General features: G+C 40.6%; 2 protein-coding genes across 3 annotated transcripts in view; both read left to right on the forward strand.

Moving 5' to 3' along the window:
- LOC135489326 (terepressin/terephysin-like) overlaps positions 1-21180 on the forward strand; it is a 56709-nt gene that overhangs the window by 17795 nt on the left and 17734 nt on the right. The gene's annotated exons all lie outside the window — the stretch shown is intronic.
- LOC135489282 (solute carrier family 35 member G1-like) lies at positions 17336-21102 on the forward strand. Of its 2 annotated transcripts, none has more exons than XM_064774567.1 (2): positions 17336-17411; positions 17673-21102. In XM_064774567.1, the coding sequence occupies exon 2, from the start codon at positions 18011-18013 to the stop codon at positions 19445-19447; it is 1437 nt and encodes a 478-aa protein (XP_064630637.1). In that variant the 5' UTR covers positions 17336-17411; positions 17673-18010; the 3' UTR covers positions 19448-21102. The 2 variants fall into 2 exon arrangements, with proteins under 2 accessions (XP_064630637.1, XP_064630639.1); XM_064774569.1 differs by having other exon boundaries at positions 17393-17443.

Raw genomic sequence — 21180 nt, forward strand, 5'->3', positions numbered from 1 at the left:
TCAGATATTCTTAATTGGGGGTTTCAAAGAGTGTACACTAATGGCTATGAAATACATTTCGTGAACATTATCGGAAATTCCTATCATACACCTACATGTAGTTTGTTCGTATTTGTGACTTTGCCAGGCGCTATTCACATCAACGCGTGCGTTATGAAAGTTTCGTTGGCCTGTCGAAAAAATCCTCCTGATCACATCAGCAAGACGAATTTCGGAGCAACAGCTCGTGATCCTCAGAAATTACCGCATATTGTTGTTGAAGAAGACATCTCTGGTATATCGCTCTAAGTTAAAAATTTGAAAAAAGACTACGTGGATTGTATTATCAAAACTTATTTGATAAAGCCAGCTACCTCTCGGCGCTTTAGTCTTTTTCGCCAAAAGATTCCAACTTTCTTAAAAATAATGCCGCTATACATTGGTTACGAAAGCAAATTTTTCTTCTTCTTACATGATACGTTTTGGGGTACGATTGTCTTGGCCAAATGAAAAAGGGAAGGCCTTCCGTTTGAAATTAGACGTGGATGATGCCCAGTTGCCTTGAGGCTGCTTTTGCCATTGCTCAAGTGAAAGATGTATAAGGTCACTTCACTTTGTTTTGTATATTGCAGTTTCATGTATCTCCTAGAGTTTTTCACCACTGGTAGTTTCTGAGGTTACATTTCGAAAATATTTGGGTTCATCGAGGTACATTATGTCGAAAGAAAATAATACGAAGGTCCTCAATCTTAAAACTAATTACTGCACGGATTTTTGTTTGCTGTACCTATTGGAGGTTCAAAAATATACATACACGCATACTATTTCGTGTTACTATTTCGGTTGTTCCTATGGCACCGACTGTGAAATGAGATGATTTGATTATCAAAATAGTAATTCTAAAGCATTTTGAGGTTCTTTCTTACTAATTTATTGCCTAGAAGAACTAATTGATGGTTGGTTTAATCACTCATTTTACTAATTTCACCGTCGATGCAAAAGAAACTACCAGATTTGTTGTTTTTACTAATACTAACTTTCAAGAGTGTAAATGTGTCCTGAAGCGCCCCTTACAATCATAATTGAAAGACTACCTAAGGATGAATAGACTTCCCACAGGCAAGGACGCATATATTCATCGTTCTGGTACCACTCCCATCGGAAAGTGGTGACAGATCCGTCGCATTTAGGAAAAAGGCTACTTAATGCTAAATATGTCAAATGAATCTAACGCTGATGATGATGGCCAGAGTGTAAGTATTTCTGTGACTTCTTGCTTGCCAACGGCACCGGATGAAATGAAAGATCCGGGCCCCGGGGAGATGGAAAAGCTTTGACATTTGACAACACCAGGAGAAAAAATCCGTCGATGGCTTCATCATCGGGAATGTTTCAGTCCTTCTTTCAATCCACTTTGCTCTTTGTGTGCTAATGTCGATCGGTGTTCCTTAGCATTTCATAAAATCAAGTGATGAGAGACGAAAAAGGGTTGCTATTTAAGATATACCACTCCGCTTTCAAGTCAATGGTGATAAGGGAAAATGCACTTCAACTCGCTTTCAAGTCAATTGATTCGGTTAAATTTGCCGTACCACACGATGACCACATTTATCTATACTTCTATAGGTGAATAGCATTCCGCGGCGTTACTATTTATAGCTCACAAGGTCATTTGAATAAGATATTCATGACGTTTTAGTCACGTGACAGTCGGACATCGACACTTATTTCTACGCATTTGAGCTTATTTCAAAGTCAATTATCTTTGACCCAGCATTGTTTTTAGCAAGAATGATACCATAGAGTCGGAGAGAGAAATATTCAGAACAATTATGTTGTATTTCCAACACTCGGACATATGCCAGATTGAATCTAACTGCCCTAGTTAGAAAGCCTGAATCCATTACGAAACCGCATGTTTGTCCGACATTGCCTGTAAGTCAGCGATGGGGAAATAGAGGGCAGCAGCTGCAGTGACGTCATCTTCGCGGAATGCTATTGCAGAGCAATAAGGAACCAGATAATATGGTAGTATGTAAAGGTAAAGCCACTGACATAACAGACCAGGAAACATCTTGGCATATGAATAACCGCAAACCATTCAAAATCATCATATTCATGTACTCAGGCAAAGAAAACCCAGAGTCTTATCACAATAAGGTAGGGCTTTGAAGTAGCCTTGCCCAGATTAGCTTCGGGCGGAGCAGAATGGTATGCTGGATAAAATTCAGAATTATTTGTTAGATGCCTAAACGCCTGAAGGATCTTGCGATCTTGTGGTCTCTTTCCGACTCCCCAAAGCAATTATATCTGCTGAGACCCTCACCCAATTCAAATCCATTCTTAAAACACACTTGTTCAATCTTCACTTCAAAAAATAGAGGAGGTAGCGCTTCGAGCAGGGTGACCTGGAAAGGCGCTTTACAAATTCTATATTCATATTTATTTTATATTTATTTCTCGGATAAATAGCAATTCGTAATTCATAATTTGTAATTCGTGAGATTTGCAGAAACTCGTTATTTTCGCAATTACGAAAAAAGTCATATCTAAAGTCTCACTTTGTTACGACACAACTTTGATAAAAGTCTGATATCCGCTGCAGTGAACAGTTATACTGTGATAAACTAGCAAAAATAAAAAACCATGAAATGATAATAACTTGATAATGAAACCGAAGAATTGAGACTAAGTTGATGTTTGATGTTTGATTATTGGAATTTGTTTTCATCGTTGCTGCATCAATGGCTCCGCGATCAATACAGTCGTAATGCGTCGAATAATATCGTATATATGTCTTAATGAAGTTTGACGTGAAGGGTATATATCCTCGCCCCCAACAATGTTTCAGCAGAAGTGCATTTTTGTGGCTGTGAAAATGTGCCAAATGTACTTGTTGCGACAATTTAGCACTGTAATACAATTCTTTTTTCTCCTACTTTTTGTTTTGCAGTCTGTATAAATACTTCGTTAATGAAATTGAAAATGTCGTTTTTTTATAACTGCTACAAGCAATATGACAATGTCAAACAGCACTTACATGTACCATTAGTGACTAAAACAAAATAGATGAAACATTTTACAATAAATACATTATCATTATCTGTCATGATGATGAAATTGCAGGTAAAACACCCAAAGCTTCGAAGTAGCTTAATATCAATTGTTTGAGCGTAAACTTAAACTTCTTAAATTATTGAGTGTTACGCTACAGCTTCGGAAAGGATTTTCCAGGCTGTAGAGGTGTTTTGTGAAAGTTCGATGAACCTGCAATTGCACTTTTTTGGTTTTGAAAGGTAAAGAACGTGGAACGTGAGGCCTATCACCAGGACTATATAGATTTCATGTATATGCCTACAACCAAGCAGAGACTAAACTTACTCCCAAAGGCCTAGTATAAAGACACAAATTAGCAGTTCTATACTACAAATAGTGGTTGAAATGTATTCTTTATTTTTCTCTGTTAACCACATGTATCGTAATACATTCAATATGAGACGTACATGTACGTGTTCGCAAAGCAACTCTTTTAACGTAAACATGTAAAGATGGTGGCCTGTTGGTACAATTATTATAATTGTAGTACACAATAATGCACATATAGACAATTATTGTACCAAGAGTGTTATTGTACCATCTTACCATATACATGTACCTCCTCACAACGTAAGCCGAGGAGTTTAAAACTTTTAGTTTCAAAGTTGTATTGCTAAAGCCGTTGCCATTGAAATGATGCAAATGTTGTTCGAGTTCTTATCTAGTTTGCCAGAGGACAGGCCAATCTTTCCAATACCAGTTTCTAAATTACTACTTTCGATGGAAGTTTATTTTTCAACTTTTGTAGAACAGTAAACAAAATAGTTTTGTTTACATGTATGGACTCGGTATTTTGGAAACGTGCAAAAAAGTTTCAGTTTGATTCGCCTCAGAACATTGCAATCTGTTGAGATCCATCTGCCAGGTGATGATTAATCCCGTATTCTGCCGACTTACTTCAATCTGATCTTCGGAATTGCCCGTGGACACCAGTCCCGAAAAAAAACAGAACATGGTGAACTTAATCGCAAATACGGGTAATTTTTCGAACATGTTCGATAAGTTTCAGGTTTTATTGGTTGCAGGTGAACTTTATTCATTCAAACCATAAGAGGATCAAAATTATAGAAGACAGGGGATCTTTTTTGTAGTTTTGTTTTTCTATCTACAAAATCCCATACATATGGACTCTAGATCGAATTGGGAATGGGGAATCAATAGCATTCCGCGATAATGACGTCACTGCGGCTGCTTCCCTCTATTTCCCCATCGCTGTATTACAGGCAATGTCGGACAAACATGCGGTTTCGTAATGGATTCAGGCTTTCTAACTAGGGCAGTTAGATTCAATCTGGCACATGTCCGAGTGTTGGAAATGCTACATAATTGTTCTGAATATTTCTCTCTCTGACTCTATGGTATCATTCATGCTAAAAACAATGCAGGGTCAAAGATAATTGACTTTGAAATAAGCTCAAATGCGTAGAAATAAGTGTCGATGTCCGACTGTCACGTGACTAAAACGTCATGAATATCTTATTCAAATGACCTTGTGAGCTATAAATAGTAACGTCGCGGAATGCTATTTGCCGAACTGGTGAATGGATTAGCTCTTGTCACATGTTGGTAGCATTTGTCCATGGACATTGAGAGGACATATACCTTTAGTTACGGTGGTAGACAACTGATTACGATACCCAAGGTACCATTTGCGGTCACATTTGGGACTCCCGGGTTGGGTCCCATCAAAACATAACAATCAGTTGAGTTTTGGACGGAGCGTTCATTCGCTGCTACGTCTTATATTGAATATATGGTAATCATGGTATAAAAACACTACAGGGAGAAAGAAGTCTCATTTCAAATGAAATACTTTCTTGTGTTGTATGAAGCTTGCCTCCCAGTCCAGGGCCAAGCTCTTTATAGGTAATTTTATTGAGAACAGTCTGGCACTTTGAACATCCCCTGTCTTTGGTCGATGGCCAATTTTCTTAACGATCGTGATCACGTTAAAATTTGATGAACAACAATTAGTCAACAGGTACGTGCTGTATCACGACTCCTGTATACCTGTATATACGACTTGACTGTCTACTACTGAGAAAACGTTTTAGAAAAGACCATGAAAGAGAGGATAATTGTGGCTATGTCTCTGTAATTTTCGGGATATTTTTTTCATGGTGATTGAGAAAGTGCGAGTACGCCGTGTACAAGAAGAACACATCATCGCCGAGTCAGCAGTCGATACAGATATTTTGGATAATAGCTTAAATTCAAGAATGCATATGCTGCAGCAACACACAAAATTGGCAAAATGCAAAATGCAATATCTCGAAACTGCTGTCCTACCGAGGAGCTGATCCAACAAATACAAAGTCCACAAAGAAGTACTTGAATGCTGAGGCAATTCAACGGTTGCTTTGTGGCCATTCCGAGACATCTAATTAACCTTATCCTTTGCTAACGAACAGAAAGGAACCGTAAAATACATGAACTGCAACAATTCGAGAGAAAACTAATTTGTATATTGCCTGGCTCTGAGTTTTCAGAAGAGAGGCTTTGACTGCTAGTTCTCTTTTAAGTGCACCATGATGTTTTTGTTTGTACGTGATGAGACGGACGAAACATTACCGTTATCATTTAATTCATTCAAGATGAAATGACTCCAAGCATGACTGTTGCTTTGATAGTTCGTTCTTGTTATTCATCCTGAAGATTCCTGCAACAAGACGCACTATCGGGTAGAGGTTCGCACGATGTCGTTCCGATACTCAGTGCAATCTGAAGACGCTGTCGACAACAAAAGTGATAGGCACTCGGAAAGGCAAAATAATTTATATAGCTGTATCGAGCTTATCATGATACATTTATGTTCACTACTCCTGCTTGACAAATTGTTTTTAACGCTAAACCCACTTGTTCCGGATGAGCTATCGTCGCGATTGCCTATTTTATTTCTGTCATTACCTTCCCCTCGAAAATACAGGCAAGGAAAGCTCATTATTCAAGTGTCTGTTATCCGGCTTTTTGAAATGTCACGGATCGGATTAGTTTGATGGTTCAGATAATTGTTGTACGTGTAACAATTTGCTACGATATTTAACTCTTTCAAATTCGTTTATTTTGGTAGTTTTGCTTTAAAGTTTCTTAAGTTATTTATGTTATAGCGTGACAAATGACGCCATCCATATTGGCACCATCCAAATGGGAGAGTTACCGTCAATATTGGCATATATCCAGATCAGCGCTGCCCAAGCGTTATCATTTACTTGACCAGGGTAAACCTTGCGTCTATCCAGATTGGCCCGAGACGACAGTCACCTCCAGATCGAAATTGATAATTATTCCAAACATGTACAATGATAGTCGTAACCGTTTATTCCGGTTGAATATATACTGGATGGAGGTAATTACGAGCGGAAAACAATTACTTTAGCTAATCATTTATAATGATTAAGGAAAGACATAGTATACACGGATTTGTTTAAACTAATAAATCTTTGTGTATAGAGCGAAAAACTAATTCCAGCTATTCGCAAGAAATTTAGATGGGATCAGGTTAAATTGATGCCTCATAGCAAACGTCGCTATTCCTTTTTGGCAGCTGCAATTGATTTATCATTTCAATTCATGTTTTTTATGGCTTCATTGCAACAAAGACAGAGCCTCCATGCCGCGTATAAGAACAATCGCCAGATAGTTCCTCATTTCTGCAAAATGAAGTTTTCGCCACTTCCTAAACGAACGCCCAATACGTCGAAAAGCATTGGCGAGATTCGTACAAATGTCTGGCAACAATATGACTTCCTTGATGATAGACATTACTAGATGAGTTACAACACTGACTTGATCCTTTGTTTGAGGGATATGGCTTACGCTCGTGTTTATAACACTCAGCATCCGCAGCAGCGAACCCTTACAAACCTCAAGAATCACCAGCTTAACATTTGCACTCCTGTCTTTTTATCGTGGACCTTTGCCACACACCTACATGGAAAATGCTTCCTTTCCAATTGCTTGATTTCGGTAATGTGCATGGCGATAGAAACCAATAGCGTATTCAAATTAAAAGCGCACGATATGATATTTTTTTCAGCGGACACTTTTTTCGTCAGTGACGACATAGTATGCTGTCACACAGACATCGATTTGGCATGGCCCCACTCACTGTGCATAGAAGAGTTATGTTATCGTTATCATGAGCATAAATAGATGACTCCATAAATGGTCAGCTTACATAAGCTATTCCTGATTTTGCGCTTCTCGAACCAAGTGGTGAGCGTGACATCTAGAGTTCCACGACACTACCCGTTCTACACCGCAACGCCGATAATTTTACTAAAATTGTGAGAAACATAACGCACTACACCTCATGCCGACGAAGATATCATTTCGAGGACAAAATGATTTTAACAAAGAGTTACATTTATGGAATCATCAATTCATTGTACGACGGTAAGTGATATGATGTTAGGACCACAAGTCACCAACAACACGCATGAGAATGAAGCCGTTATGGCCCTAATGGTGTGAATACGATGTATGAATTCCCCCATCCTCTGCCGGAGCCCATATAAATCGTTTCCTTGTAGAGACATAATTGCGCCATTGCTCGCTCTTCTATTCGTTAAAGGTACCTTCCGTCTCGAGTTCTTCACGATGTTATTTCCGTAAGGTGGTGTATAACGGATTGTTCCTGTAAATGGTTTCCCTGTGGTCCACTTGTACATGTAATTAGACATCGGAGATAAAGTAACTTGACACGCTAGCTTGATAAAATTTGCTTGTACATGTAAAGTACACATACATGTATAGCGATGCTACCTTCAATTACTGCTGTCGTGTGTACGATATTCAATGCAAACTATCAACTGAGAAATCTCAAATTTATCATCATACATGTATTTCAAATTTTGAACGTACGAACTTTTGACTTAAAAGACAGTCGTTGTGAATTTCCTACAGGCAGGCCAAGTAAATTTGGCCACACTTCTTATTTCAACGTCACAGGTCAATTCTACGGTCTTGGTCGAGTAACGCTGAACACATTACTCCACAATCACGGCATACGCGGGATGAATACGTGTAGCACTACAAATTGAAAATGACAGTACAGGCCTAGAATCACTGCCGATTAGAAAAATTGAAAGTTTTGCAACTTACTTGTAAACCTATATTGGAATTAAGAAGTGGTGTACGTATCTTAAACCACCACTTGCAAGGCAAGGTGACTATAAAACAGATTCTGCAATCCATACCACGAAGTATACAGTGTAATTGTAAGCTTACATTTAAGCTTAAACGTTGAAGGTCAGTGGTTTGAGTGTCATCACGTCTACGCGACACTCGTAAATCATCGTTTTTTCTTAATTGTTGGACGAATCGGGGGAATTTTTCAAAAAAAATCGTCGAATACATTTATATCTTCTCGTTGATCAACATAAAATGCTAAATTTTTGCATCGAAGTCCCAATTATAGATGGCTCCATTCGACTCAGTCAACTCGCCTAGGTACACGTTACAGCCGCCAGAGAGGTGACCAAGTGCATAAGTTCTACTGGTCAGTGGCATGACCCTGCAGACATTATACCTATCAGTTTTCCCATCCACTTCCGCAAACAGCTTTAAGAATCTCACAAAATTAATCACCGTCCATCTTGAGCAGAGACATGACGACAACAAAGAAGCACCTGCAAATTGGTCGCCGGTCACTTTTTTCTGCGGGGGAATCTCGCCATTTGGCTGGTGTTGATATCTATATGCGCAAAACATCAAAGGAATTTCGCACCCTTGCCGCGTTATGTGAAAACGGGTCTCTGCGCCCTTGGTGATAGGATTTGTTAATTATTAGATTAATTGTTCTATTTCTTTTCGGCATTTCGTGATATTAAAAGGTCGATGATACATGTATAGATGTATAATACCGGGGGTGCCGTATAGCCTTGTGGTGAACCATATATCTTAAGGTCTACAATTAATACCACTTTGAATTGAACAATTCAGTCAATGTCACCCCTTTGGGCGTTTTTTCTGTTGCAATCCATTCACTTCGGTGGGGGGACCGCCTTACGGATACGCATATAATCTCTAGAGTCATTACTAACTGTAAAATCGCCTAATTAATGTTTGTGCCTCTTTAGTAATGCCATTCGCGAAAATTTCTCAACACAATTAGACGCAATATCCAAGATTTTTATCACGAGCTGATTATGAATTTCTTCCGGTTTTTTAAATCAGAAAGTATTTTCGCGATTTCTATGTGGGGCCTATATATATATATTCGCGAATCCCGTTTTTTCGCGTAATCCGCACCAGAAAAAAAACCGCCGACATTTTAGCTGTTTATAGTAATATTTCGTCACACCAATGAAATCTGAGGCGGCCAGAACAGAAAGAGATGACAGAGAAATCTAAAGAAACTGATCTTACGGATTCTTCAAAGCACGTGTTGTCCCTCACTTGGTGTGTCATTAGCTTCGTCGGAAAACTATATGACCAATACTGCCTTATATATTCGAGATTCACCTTTATAAGGGTCCGTGACAAGTAGTCATTTCCTACCCCATCATTGTCTTTCCCCACGCGAATAAATTGGTCCGTAAAGTACAAGGCTTGGTAAGAAGACGAGTGACGGAACCAATCGGCCTATTGTGACTTGTCCTGCATTGACCATTCTGTCATACTGAACTTCCAACGGTATTGCCTCCGTAGCCACGCGTTGTCTTTTTGGAGCTGAGTACTATCAATTTGATACATTGACGGTTAAGATGTCTTGTAATAGGTGTGTTTTTATTTGAAAATCAACTCTCCTATCATAGTGAATATACAGCATGTGAGGGTAGCTATTAGGTCATTGGAACGTCATCGGTTGGGCGTTGTCTGTTTTGAACTAGCAACCATAAACATATAGTTCCAAGAGACCTTGTAGGTCTGATACTACAACATCGCCTACATCACGAATCGCAGAGTTTTCAGCAAAAATACTGTCTGTATGTTTTGACCCACTCCAGCAAAACGAAGCTGTTGGGTAAAATTCTTGAAAATGAGTTAATGGTACTGGCTTATTCTGCACAAAGTTATCTTTAAAATTGTGTCTGATACATGAGGATCTGTTGAGGATGGGCGGAGATATGGACTTCAGAATATATCACTATTAATCCTCTTTCGTCTTGAACGGAAACAACAAGGCTTCCGTTATTTGCGCAAACTTCTTAGTCAAATGGCATTTCGGAGTATTTCGGAAGAAGAGCTGCTTTATTTGTTTTCAGTGATTTGACAAGTCATTTATTAAGAAATTGACTAAAATACACTGATATCCTTATCAGCCCGACAGCCACAAACCACTGTATTATAGAGGGCATTATCTAAAAGGACCTGTAAAGCTGTACAAAGAATCAATAAAGCAATTCATGATAAACGTGCATGATCACTGGGCGTGGATTTCAAGCAACTATCATGTAACGTGAACCCGAACGCCAAAAGGCTTGTTTCTTTCCATAACATTTCCAATTGCTCCACATCAAAGGAAGTTCTCAGTTGTCACTGGCGTTACTTGAGAATTAGGAGTCGTGAGTAATATCGTCATTCCTGGTGACCTTTGAGCAGAAATTCCGCTACCTTGAGGTCACATCATCTAAGTGTTGTGGTCGAGAAAAAGTTCTATTGTTTCAGCTTTGACGTGCTTCGCGGCCTTGAGGGTACGCCTAGCACTTTGCACAGCAATGCATTAAGTTACGTGCATGTTTGCGATGAACAAGTGCATCATGTCTAATGACGACTTTTCGATTGAGTGTTTCCTGGATTTTATGTGGGTGTTGTCTTTGCAGTCTGTTTTGAGCATGTTTATGAGGATTTCAAGCCATGCTTTCTCGCCAAAAGCGGTCGATCTTTAAATTCTATACACGTTGATTCGCCCTCGAAGCGTTTCATTGTGCTTCCTGGTCCTTGGTAGATTTCAGGAAAAGTGTCCGAGGCGGTAGAGGAGAACTATTTCTGCTCATTTCAAGAAAGCTTCCCGTGTTACTGTTCTCAATTCATCTTTGTCTTCTCGTCCAAAGGCAAAATTCGTAGTTAATATTGCTTTATTTCAGTTTTCACGTATAAAAAATCGTTAAAGAAATGCTGCATTGTATTCATATAACATTTGTCCCCTGTCGAATGCGGACAGTGAATTGATAGAATACGAAGCGAGATGTGACAAGCGTGGGTCGCTCGAAGCTAACTAAATGCACCACATTTTAATGACTAAATGTGAGAGAAGAGATGTTTGTAAAAGGCCAGTGCTCAGAGAAGGAAGTTCGAACGTCCAATGAAGTTTTCTCGAAAAAGTTACCTTTAAGATTTCCCGCTAGTTGACGGCTTTTTTAAAATACAGCTTTAAGACATTTGTTTGACACTTTTCATTACGTTTCGGTGACAATGGTCGGGGTAGCCACGCAAATCTGAAAGAATCAACGTTGCACTGGGTACCGTTCTTAAGATTCCTTTCCACAACAAAGGTTGTTAACAGATTCCTTTAGATGTAGGCGATTGGATAACAGTAATGTTTAAAACTCGCCGTTTGCCGATTCGGTAGCCAGAGGGTTAAGCATGACACGGCCCAAACAAATTGGAAACGGTCTTTCATTGCCTTGCCTATGTCCGTGTATCTGAGCCTGCCCCGATAAGAGACTGACAGTGAATTGGATTAGCAGAGGTCCTGTCCATCATCTCAACCATTGGCAAGACCGATGATGAGCATGTGGCTGCGAGTAAATGTTGCTGGTATAGTTGGCGGTGATTCTGTAGTAGAGAGTTTTCGCAAATTCCCCGAGAGCGCCAACGCGAACCTCTATCCCACTGTTCGGCTCGCTGATCACGACCGTAAGCAGCAATACACCCATGCGAAACGGATGTACCAAAACCGGCTCGATAGCGTCTATTCAGTATATGACTTCATTTTTACACTGCGTTAACAACAGAAATGCCACAAAAACTTGAACTGACGGGAAATTGGCAGCAACGTAGCCTGAACACTTGACAGGGAAAAAACGATTAAGAAAAACCCACCAGCAGCATTAGATATTTGCTGTGATTCTTTTTGTATCCTGTGCATTTTGTATCATACTGTATTTCCCGGGCCGACTGACATTTTGTGACCGCCCTGCTGTGAAAAACCAGGTCTAGATCTGCTTTACAATAATGGGGTTGCAGAGACATGTCTTTTCGATTGTTCTAGACCCCCCCCCCCGCGGCATGTGCGAGGCAAAATTATGAAAAAACAATTTGGTATTCGCTGAAAAACACCTCAGGGCCGGGATGCGTATTTGTGATGGCGGAAAAATCTTCGGCATTTTTAGAAGCTCAAATCTTTATTTCTAAGACTTTGTAGAAACTCTTAAGGGTGTAGCAGACGAGTGCTATTGACCATTTGACATGTTTGAAATGCAGTTATCATTGCAATATGTTTTTTTTTAAAATCTGATACACATTATAGCAGGTTGACTTAAGTTAACGGATATCTGAGGCCACTTCTTCTCTCGGCAATATCAAGGAACCAAGCTCCACAAGAAATTCTGCACTCGCATAACCTGCTGGCCAATTGAATATGGACTTGTACAAGTTCTGCATCGCCCCCACAGGGAAAAAGCAATTTCCGTTTGCCTCGTGTCACTCGTTCATGCGTCGCAATTTTACCCTGCCAACAAGACTGACGAAATTATCGAAACTTGCCTTTCTGACCTCTGGGTCTATTTTCCCCAGATTTCTCTTTAGGCTGGACGCCAGTAACAAAGCGCGACTAATGCCGACATCATTGGCGCCAAAAACTATTTCTTTTGACCCTGTTGACCTCGCTTCAAAAAATTTTGTTTTAAACCATTCAAACATTTAAATCAACTGCAAATATTCTCAATAAAATCACCGAGCTATATATATACGATATATTAAGAAATATCTATAGTAATATTGAGTTATACGGTTACCTTGGAACTATTTGTACCCAATTACTCTTCCGCCAGCGTGACCTAGCCACAATCATGGCGCGTACCCTAAGGCCTGTCTTCAGAATGCCGAATATCTCACGTCAAACATGAACGCCCTGATAGCTCAGCGGTTAGAGCGTTGCGCCTTAGATTGGGTGTTCACGGGTTCGAATCCCGGCGAATGTATTTTTTTCGTTTTTTTAAAAGGTCTTCTTTCCATTTTTCATCAATGAACGTTTATCAGGCGCGGATGGACGAAAAATAGAAAGAAAGCTTTTAAAAAAAGACGAAAAATAAGATTCGCCAGGGTTTGAATCTAATTCGAATCCGCGCCTGATAAACGTTCATGGATGAAAAATGGAAAGAAGACCTTTTAAAAAAACGAAAAAATACATTCGCCGGGATTCGAAACCGTGACCACCCAATCTAAAGCGCAGCGCTCTAACCGCTGAGCTATCAGGGCGTTCATGTTTGACGTGAGATATTCGGCAATCTGAAGACAGGCCTTAGGGTAGGCGCCATGATTGTGGCTAGGTCACGCTGGCGGAAGAGTAATTGGGTGCAAATAGTTCCAGGGTAACCGTATAACTCAATATTACTATAGATATTTCTTAATATATCGTATATATATAGCTCGGTGATTTTATTGAAAATGTTTGCAGTTGATTTAAATGTTTGAATGGTTTAAAAACAAAATTTTTAGAAGCGAGGTCAACAGGGTCAAAAGAAATAGTTTTTGGCGCCAATGATGTCGGCAATGGCAGATTTGAATTAAGATTCGAGTCGATTCTTTTGGAAGCCGAAAGTGCGGATGCACAGGGCAATTGCATTTAGAAAGCTCCGCCGACTGATAGTCAAACCATTCCCTGGAGTGCTCGAAAACCTGGCATCAGTGTGTACTTCAGCTTGAAAAGTTCGCGGGTGAAGGGGTTTTCTTCATGATGATATTGATAATGATAATAATGATGATGTTTAAGAGCGCTGGTGGATCCAGGAACTGGAAGAAGAGGGAGTGTGCACTGCATTTCTCATAAAAATTGCTGCACTACAGGTGGGTTCCAAAATTTCATGGTCAATTTCAAAGATTCTATAACAATCAGGGGGCATGCCTCTGGTGCACCCCCTTGGATACGCGCCTGATATAAAACGTTCATGGATGAAAGTAGAAAGAAAGCTTTTTAAAAAAACGATATAAGATTCGCCAGGGTTTGAATCTAATTCGAATCCGCGCCTGATAAACGTTCATGGATGAAAATGGGAAAGCAGACCTTTTAAAAAAACGAAAGAAATACATTCGCCGGGGTTCGATCCCGTGACCACCCAATCCAAAGCGCAGCGCTCTAACCGCTGAGCTATCAGGGCGTTCATGTTTGACGTGAGATATTCGGCAATCTGAAGATAGGCCTTAGGGTACGCGCCATGATTGTGGCTAGGTCATACTGGCGGAAGAGTAATTGGGTGCAAATAGTTCCAAGGTAACCGTATAACTCAATATTACTATAGATATTTCTTAATATATCGTATATATATAGCTCGGTGATTTTATTGAAAATGTTTGCAGTTGATTTAAATGTTTGAATGGTTTAAAAACAAAATGTTTAGAAGCGAGGTCAACAGGGTCAAAAGAAATAGTTTTTGGCGCCAATGATGTCGGCAATGGCAGGCTCTGTACACACTGACAACATTTTCGGTAACATTTTCGGAAACATCTCGGCAACACACATGGGCAACAAAAATTTGGCCCTGTATACACATGACAACATTCGACAACATGTTAGGCAACTTGTTATCGAAAGTTTCTGAGAAAATGAGGATTTTGGACGGAAATTCATAAACAATGGAAGATTCCAAGAGAAGAAGATGTATTGTAGGGGGCTCTGCCATAATTTTACGTATCCTGATTGAAAGACGGCAAAGAAGACATAAAGATGAGAAAAGAGTGTGGACAAGACCATGGATATATATGAGAGACCAGCATTGGGCCTACCAGTGTCTCCTGTCTACTGTCATCCCATAAACAGGCACAACTTTCCCATACTGCGATAAGTTGTTCCACTTCACTCAATAACCATTCCATGCTGGAGGCTGCTATTTTGACTACATCACATGGCTTCAGGTAGATCATGTGATTTGTGGCCTATTTCTGATTGGATAAAACTCGACAACACTCGGCAACAAAATTGATCGGTTTCCGAACTGTACACACTGCCAACATTTTCGATAACATCTCACCTGGACAACATGTTGGCCAACATGTTTCCCAAAATGTTGTCAGTGTGTACAGAGCTTAACTGATTTTCATCAATATTCTCACTAATTGGTAAAAATAAATTGTTATTACATATCAGTCTTCATATTATCTAATGGGTGATTAGACTTTGTAAATATTTCTTTTTCAGCAAAATGTAGACATACTTTTGGCGCTCTGCATTGCATGAAAATATTAAGCTTGGCCGATCATGTTGATATGTACATGTAGCAGCATTGGTGTTTTCAATTATAAGCATGTTGTAATGGAAACTGGAATCGCAATGACCGGCTGCATTCCGCTGGTCCATTTGCTCATTTCCTTGCAAAATGTGTCATGTGATGTACACTAAGATCAGAGGAAATCCTCGATTCCTAATCCCATGATAGTGATGGATCACGTAGGTCAACCTGCACGGATAATAGAGAGGTTTAGATTTGGATCCGAGAACAAGAACGAGGTCGAGAAACTTTCTCTGGTCGACGTAATCAAATGGCAAGTTGATCTTTATATTCTTCATAATCAATACAATGTGTCTGAAATGTTTGAGTCCATGCTGTCCAGTTCAAGTATCCTTCTCAAAGCCAAAGCCTGCTTGTTCAAAACCAATTTTGTCACTATCGCTGGCGCGAACTTTCAACTTACCGTTATCTCCTTCAGTTTAAAGCCCCTAGGCTTGACGCCAGGTTGAGCTAACGTCGGCGTTAGTGACAAAACTTGTTTTGAACAACCGGGCCCTGGCCGATCACGTATCACCTCCAGCTCGGCTTATCCGACCAAACAGAAACATGCAGAAGGAAGTCGGGCATCAAAATTAGTCGGAGTCCTTTGCCTTCAGGGACGGCAAGTAGATTGGTTCAAGGATGAAATCTGTACGGTACATCTTAAGAGTCTTGTTACTCGAAGGGTACATGCAGAATGCGTAACTGCATCCAAATGCATCCAGGGTCATTTGTGTGGATTTCTTACAGCCTATTATCATACTTCAAAAACAGAACATTCTGTCTACTGGACTCCTCCCTGCAATGGATATGGATCCGCTAACAATACATTACATATGTATTACAATGCATTAGATTATGTATTGCAATGTATACAATACCCCATGTATCGCAATGTATCATAATGTCTTTGTAGTTTGGCTGAAAGGGTGGATGTCGTCCTGGGTGCCGACAAATGGTACCCAGGTTCGAGATCGACTGGACAATTAGCACCCTGGGTGCCATTACACTAGACAAACAGCACCCAGCTTCTTTTTGCCTGGCTTACGGATCTTAGGGACGAGGACGTTTCTTGCAATCTCGTTTTATCTCGCGCCGCGGTACTCGCGGCATTAGCAGTGCGCGAAATAAAAAGAACAGATAAACAGAAAAAAACGCGTTTAGGCCTATAGGTTTTTTATCTCTCTCCCCTTAGAGACGAATACCCCGTTTGAATAAGATGGAATTGATGAAAGAAAGGTTTTTAGAGCGCGGTTGGAAACAGGGACGGTCGCCATCTTGCAAAATGATGGTTATCGTGACACGTGACCTCCGTGAGCCTGGGGCCAACCTCGGTTGTAGGTATAGGAAAAGTGTGGAAGAAGAAGCTGGGTGCTGTTTGTCTAGTGTAATGGCACCCAGGGTGCTTATTGTCCAGTCGATCTCGAACCTGGGTACCATTTGTCGGCACCCAGGACGACATCCACCCTTTCATAATTAGGGATCTCACACTTTTTTGGAGGTCATTTCCTAATATCGCTACCATACATAAGGTAAAGCCGCCCTAGGTACCGACAAATAGTGGACGTACTTCAATAATTGAGAGGCGTTTTGATTAGCGAAGTCAAATTCAATGTGAATGACCAATTTTGGACCGATTGCGTTGTCCCTAATAGAGTGGTTGGCCTTTATATAGAGGTGTCTACTAAGTGATCTAATTTACCACTCGTGTCATTGTTTTGACATATTCCTGAAGGACAGGTGCGCTCCATCTGAAGTGCTGGTCTGATGACGCTATTCCATTACATTATAATATATTTTCAATTAGTATGCATGAAAAATTGGGCACGTCACGTGTTAATGATGAGGCATAGCATATTTTGCATAAACCTTTACATACACTCCTCTGGAGATTATCAAATGCACATATGTTGCGTTTAAATGTGTTAGTCCCATGGAAAAGAAGATGGTGACATTCAACTGCAGGTAAAGTGTTTTTCAGATAGATCTGGCCAAAGGTACCCTGCTGACCTCTTTTCACATAACAGTAATAGTGGGATCACAAATAGTAATGTTATACACAGTCCTAGGTGTCATAGTTGAAAGTGTGAAAGCAGAGCTATAATCTGTTTCTTGGCCGACTCTACGTAGTGTTGTGCAACACCATCATCTCTTTGTATGATTTAGTCACATTCCTGAGTACCTTTGACCAGAACGATATGAAAAACACTATTCTTTCTTAAATAGCGAGGATTTCGTGTGGTAGAGGACGGGTTACTCTTGGACATTCTGAACACCTGTTCGCCATTACATGTGGAGAAGGAATTGTTTCAGCTGTAACATTCTACCGTTTCGTCCATACGTGGCGGGACCGGGTGTGTGCCATATGTGTTCTCGGTGGATTTTTGATACCTCTGGCATTGGCAAGGATTCTCATCGCTTTTGAGGAGGAGTTTCTTCAACTCGAAATAGTTTTCGAACATTTACTGGAGTTTGATCTAACAGAATCGTGAACCAAAGGCGGACAATACGTACTAAAGAACAAGGAACTTTTTAATTTGATTCCGATTGGACTCAATTGAAATATGAATATAAAGGAAAAGATATGTGGCTGCCCTGGGATAGGACTGGTACTCGCTGTCGGCTCCGCGCTCTTCTTCTCCTCACAGACCCTCTTAGTGGCCAAGCTCCACGAGCTTCATCCTCTCGAGGTGACGTTCAGCCGCTTTGCCGTCATCACCATCTTCACCATACCATTGATACTTTACCTCAAGGCGCCGTGGATTGGGGAAAAGGAAAACTGGAGGGATCTGTTTATACGTGCCGTCCTGGGATGTTTCTCCATGCTCTTTCTCTACTTTTCACTGCACAACATGCCATTGGGCGACGCAACAGTGATTTACATGACTTCACCCGTATTCGTCGGAGTTCTAGCTTTCTTTATACTAAAAGAAAGCTGCGGGATATTTGAAATCATTTCTACCATGATCATGTTGGTTGCCGTTGTTTTCATCGCGCAACCACCTTTCATTTTCGGGGCAAAAGCCTTGAAACCCGGCGAAAAGCACCAAGATAGTACAACGCGGATGTGGGCAAGTCTGAGCGGTCTAGCAGGGTCTATTTTCCACGCCTCTGTCCACATTGCACTGAGACGTTTGAAAAACGTACACTTCGCGACTATCCTTTTTACCTACTCGATCTGGGGTATGCTACAATCGGGGATCTTTGCCTACATCGCTGGCGCATGGACTATCCCAAAGGATCCGATCTGCTGGGCCTACATGGTCGGCGTCGGAGGGTTTTCGGTCTGTGCTCTATCCTGTCTCACGATCGCCCTAAAGACGGAGAACGCCGGATCAGTCAGTGTCTTACGTAGCTCCGACCTCCTCTTCGCTTTCATTTGGGAGATGATCTTCCTGAATGAGTTTCCTAACGTTTGGACCATTGTGGGTGCAACTTTGGTGATGTGCTGCGTGCTTGCTTATGGAATCCGAAAGTGGTACAGACTCCGCCAAAAAGAGGATGTAAAGGAACCAAGCGATGAGGAACAGCCCATGTTGCCCCAGGAAAATAAACCGAAACCAAAATGGTACGAGTTTTGGAAAATGAATCCGAAAAATGACAATAACTTTGTGATTCTTACTGATGATAGCCCCGAGTCGAGAAGATGGTATGAGTTTTGGAAGAAATCTATAAATAGGTTAGGTAGAAAGATGGAGGACAGTAATGCAAATGAAGAAACAAATGAGAAGCAGCCTATCTTGATTCAGGGTGATTCTAAATCTAAGGGTGGTGCACGAAAGTCGTATCAGCCCAACGGAATAGAGACCTCCATTGACACGAAACGTAATGGGATTGATAACAGTCATGAGCTGGAAAGTCCTAGTGACCAGAATGGATTAACAGCTATTGCTGAGGAAGATGTAGTGAATGGCGATTTAGGGAATAATTCAAAAAATGTAAATCGCAACCCTGACGGGTCAGTAACGCATGGTTCCGATTTTGAGAAAACTGACAAATAACGTTACTGCAGTCTTCATCACTTACATTGTACATGTGGGAATTCCAATTTCTATGGAATTTGGACCAGTGGTCCGAATCTGTGAGAAAGAAGGGATGGTTTTATATAACATTGCATGAGCCTACAAGGTAATTTTTGACTACACGTGCACAACGCGATGGTTCTCCTCGAGAAATGGCGACATCGCCGCCAAGAAGCTCTGTTCGCCAGTGTAGTAGGTTTCTGTACGCAGAATCATTGGAACTTCCATTTAGTATAATCACTCAATAAGAAATGAGCTGTTGGTACTCCACAAAACCAGTCAAATGCTTTTTTTCATTCCTATATCACCCAGATGCCTCCCAATGAGTGTTTTGTACCACTTCATCCTTGGGAAGTATACGGTTGTCAAAGTCTTGTGGTCAAGATATTTCTAAATGTGTCCTGCGCTAGGTATGGGGGAAGGTTACTACGTTTAAGCAAAGATCTACATGTACATGAAAAACAAGGTTTTTGGTGTGACCATTCATTTTCCCTGACCCCCCCCCCCTCATCAAGATACGGCCATGGTAATGTTGCATCGCCTGTATGAATCAACTTTCCCACACCATGAACACATGTTTATAAATGTAGGCGGATGGTATAGTGTACACCTTGCATCGGTTAGGTTAATATTCATGAATATTCGCATTTGAATATCATATAACGGATAACTTATACAGATATACACATATTTTATATGTCATATCCTCTGTATTATAATAAATTAAGGCAGATCGTGAATAAACTACGAAACACCTGCATATCATGTATTGGTTAATAGCGATGTCCCTGTGTTATACAAAAACGACAAACATATTTGTGCGTTTATTTGTAAAAGTGCGATACAATCATGTCGATTCTGCACAGAGCCACACGGCACTGGATCTATGGACCTTCTAAAGGAAAACAAATACAGACTAAAAACTTTCGGAGGACGATCCTTTTCCATTCTTGCGCCTCAGGGGTGGAACTCACTACCGTCCACCCTGAGAGCTGCACAGGACGTCAATACTTTCCGCAGAGACTTAAAAACATATTTGTTTGTGCAAGCTTATGAGCGCCTGTGAACATTGTTCCAGTGATACGGGCGCTATATAAATGACAATTTCATTCATTCATTCATTCACTAAAAGCATCCTGGCATAACCATTGGTTTTCGATACACTCCGCCTCTCGCTATTTCAAACCCCTGCTGAAATCCATACCCTTCGGACCGATTGTCGCGGTAGAAAAAAAGCGCCCAATCAGAGCACCGTATTCGTTATCAAAGCACGCCTTCCATTGGTTGTTATCCCGACTGCCGACGGAGTGCATTTGCCTGCACTGCGATCGACGATTGCCGTTATATCAACTACCCCCCCCCCCGCTGCTTATGTAATAAATTTCATAATATACACTCTATAGCGGGATGTGTTACAGCGTAAAATTGGTATAGAATATTAAAAAACAAGGCGTTGATAGAAAGTTGTTAACTTTTTTGAACTTGTATAAAATCTGTTTTATAGAATTATGCAACACATGTACGGGTGTGTCCAAGAGTCGGAACACCCGGTCTTCGCACTCAGGGTTTTGTATACGAGGTAGGGGTATCAAAAATATGTATCTCAAAATGCACTAAAAGATGCTCTTGGCGAATAGTCTCTGAGAGTACATGAATCTTTTTATAACACCGGTATATACGTCTAAGTACATTTACCTTGCGAATCGTTCTTT

Source organism: Lineus longissimus, chromosome 6, assembly GCF_910592395.1.
Source record: "Lineus longissimus chromosome 6, tnLinLong1.2, whole genome shotgun sequence".
Classification (NCBI taxonomy): Eukaryota; Metazoa; Nemertea; class Pilidiophora; order Heteronemertea; family Lineidae; genus Lineus; species Lineus longissimus.